Source organism: Sorex fumeus, unplaced genomic scaffold, assembly GCF_029834395.1.
Source record: "Sorex fumeus unplaced genomic scaffold, SorFum_2.1 ptg000051l, whole genome shotgun sequence".
Taxonomy (NCBI): Eukaryota; Metazoa; Chordata; class Mammalia; order Eulipotyphla; family Soricidae; genus Sorex; species Sorex fumeus.
The window spans coordinates 35030485-35032829 of record NW_026606108.1 but is presented as its reverse complement, the minus strand read 5'-3'; the positions used below and the strand labels follow the sequence as shown (position 1 = coordinate 35032829).

The following is a 2345-nucleotide window of genomic DNA, read 5'->3' as shown; positions in this document are numbered from 1 at the left end:
TAATTACGGGCACGCTCCGGGAGGGGGTGGGGGGGCGGGCGCGGCCCCCCGCGAGCATACATTATGCAAATGCCCGGGCGCCGCACGGGGCTGACCTGCCGCCTCGCTGCTTTCACGGGGGCTGCCTCGGGGGCGGAGGTGGCCAAGGGAAGGGGGGAGGGGGGCACCCATTGTTGAGCCGGGTACTTAAGGGGTCCTGAGGCCGGTCGTGTGCCACACTCGGGGCTCACACGAGCTGATCTGATCGCCGGCGAGATCACTCGGGAGACCGGCCGGGCGCGTGGCCGCTGCAGGCGAGGCGAGGAGGCCAGGCCAAGTTCCCGGTGCGCCCCTGCGCCCTTCCAGGCTTGCGCGCCCAAGCGGGCACAGAGTAGTCCCTGGGCCATTTCCAACCGTAAGTGCCTTCCACCCCCGCTCCCCCACGGCGGCCCTACCACCCCCCATCCCAGCCCAGGTCCTGCATCCCTGGTCCCTCCGTGGGTCCTGCCAGCCCTTCAAAGATGCCAGCCTCTCTGGAGACCTGCCTCTCGGACCTCGACTGTTCCAGCAACAGCAGCAGAAGCAGCAGCGACCTGTCAGGCTTCCTCACCGACGAGGAGGACTGTGCCAGACTTCAACCGCCAGCCTCCGTTTCGGGGCCGTCCGCGCCGGCCCGCAGGGGCGTCCCCGGAACGCCCGGGGCGTCGGATGCCGCAGGGACGCAGGACGAGGAGCAGGAGCGGCGACGGCGCCGGGGCCGCGCCCGAGTGCGTTCCGAGGCGCTGCTGCACTCGCTGCGCCGGAGCCGGCGCGTCAAGGCCAACGACCGCGAGCGCAACCGCATGCACAACTTGAACGCGGCGCTCGACGCGCTGCGCAGCGTGCTGCCCTCCTTCCCAGACGACACCAAGCTCACCAAGATCGAGACGCTGCGCTTCGCCTACAACTACATCTGGGCTCTGGCCGAGACACTACGCCTGGCAGACCAGGGGCTGCCTGGGAGCGGGGCCCGGGAGCGCCTCCTGCCGCCGCAGTGCGCTCCCTGCCTGCCCGCGCCCCCGAGTCCCACCAGCGACGCCGAGTCCTGGGGCTCAGGTGCAGCCTCCTCCCCAGGCGCCGCCAACGCCTCGCCACTTTCTGATCCCAGTAGCCCCGCCGCCTCGGAAGATTTCGCCTATGGCCCGGGTGACCCCCTATTCTCCTTCCCAGGCCTGCCCAAAGACTTACTCCACACCGCGCCCTCTTTCATTCCGTATTAGACTCTTTTTGGACCCAACACTTCCTCCCTCTGTCCCCACTGAACCGGCAGTAGATGGGTTCCCAGCTTCAGTCTCCAGACCCCAGTTCAGCAGGAGGAAGAGGGGGGCTTTAAAGGAGGGGGATGGATACCTGAGCCGCTGGTTAGACCGCTGTGCCCTCAGTCGCCTTGGCTGCCCCCTGTTCTGTTACTCCAGCGCTCAATCCCGGGCCCCTCCTGCCCGCCCCTAGATGGCCTTTCCTTTTGCACTTTCTGAACTCCACAAAACCTCCTTTGTGGCTAGCTCGGAGCTGACCCCAGCCACCACTTCAGTGTGATTTAGAAAAGGGACAGATCAGCTCCTGAAGACGAGGTGAAAAGTCAATTTTACAATTTGTAGAACTCTAATGAAGAAAAACGAGCATGAAAATTCGGTTTGAGCCGGCTGACAATACAATGAAAAGGCTTAAAAAGGAGAGACAAGGAGTGGGCTTCATGCATTATGGATCCCGACCCCCACCACTGTAGGCTTGCTCTAGGAAGCAGCCAGACTCTTGCGTAGCTATTCAGGCGCTGGGCTGGAGAGTACTTTAATTTATTCAAGATATTTCATTCATATGAAAATGTATTTTTGTACATAAAGAGTTTATTCTATTATTATGAGCTATCAAAGTCTACATTTTTGTATTGCAGATGCTTCATGTAAATAAAAACTAAGTCAACAACAATAATAATAAGCCACCAAGTTTCTTGCCTAATGTCAGTGTCTCTCTGGTGCTTTCTTTCCCTTCCCCTGGCGGTCCAACCACTAAAGTGAAACATTATCCCCCAATGCACCTCCAAACCCTCTGGTCCCATTTCAAAAACAATTAAAAAACAAAATGCACCCGAGTCCCTCTAAGAAACGGATCAAGCCGACTGAAAGCAGAGTTTGGGATCCATCATTTCCTTTCACCTTGTAAATACAAGGGAGATCTTTGAGGCACCCCATAAGCCAATTAAGACTTTTTTTAGTGGGGAATTAGGCCCGGATATACAGCTACCTGTAGAGGTAGGGGCGGTGGGAGAGTCTTTCTTTTGAGGAACTCCCCATCAGCTGGCTCTGTGTTTCAAAGAGAAGGGATTAAAA

At 58.7% G+C, this 2345-nt stretch overlaps 1 protein-coding gene across 1 annotated transcript; it reads left to right on the top strand.

Moving 5' to 3' along the window:
- Nucleotides 1-500: 500 nt before the first annotated feature.
- NEUROG1 (neurogenin 1) lies at nt 501-1238 on the top strand. Its single transcript, XM_056124858.1, has one exon. It carries the CDS (start codon nt 501-503, stop codon nt 1236-1238), a length of 738 nt encoding a protein of 245 aa, XP_055980833.1.
- The last annotated feature ends 1107 nt before the right edge of the window (nt 1239-2345 follow it).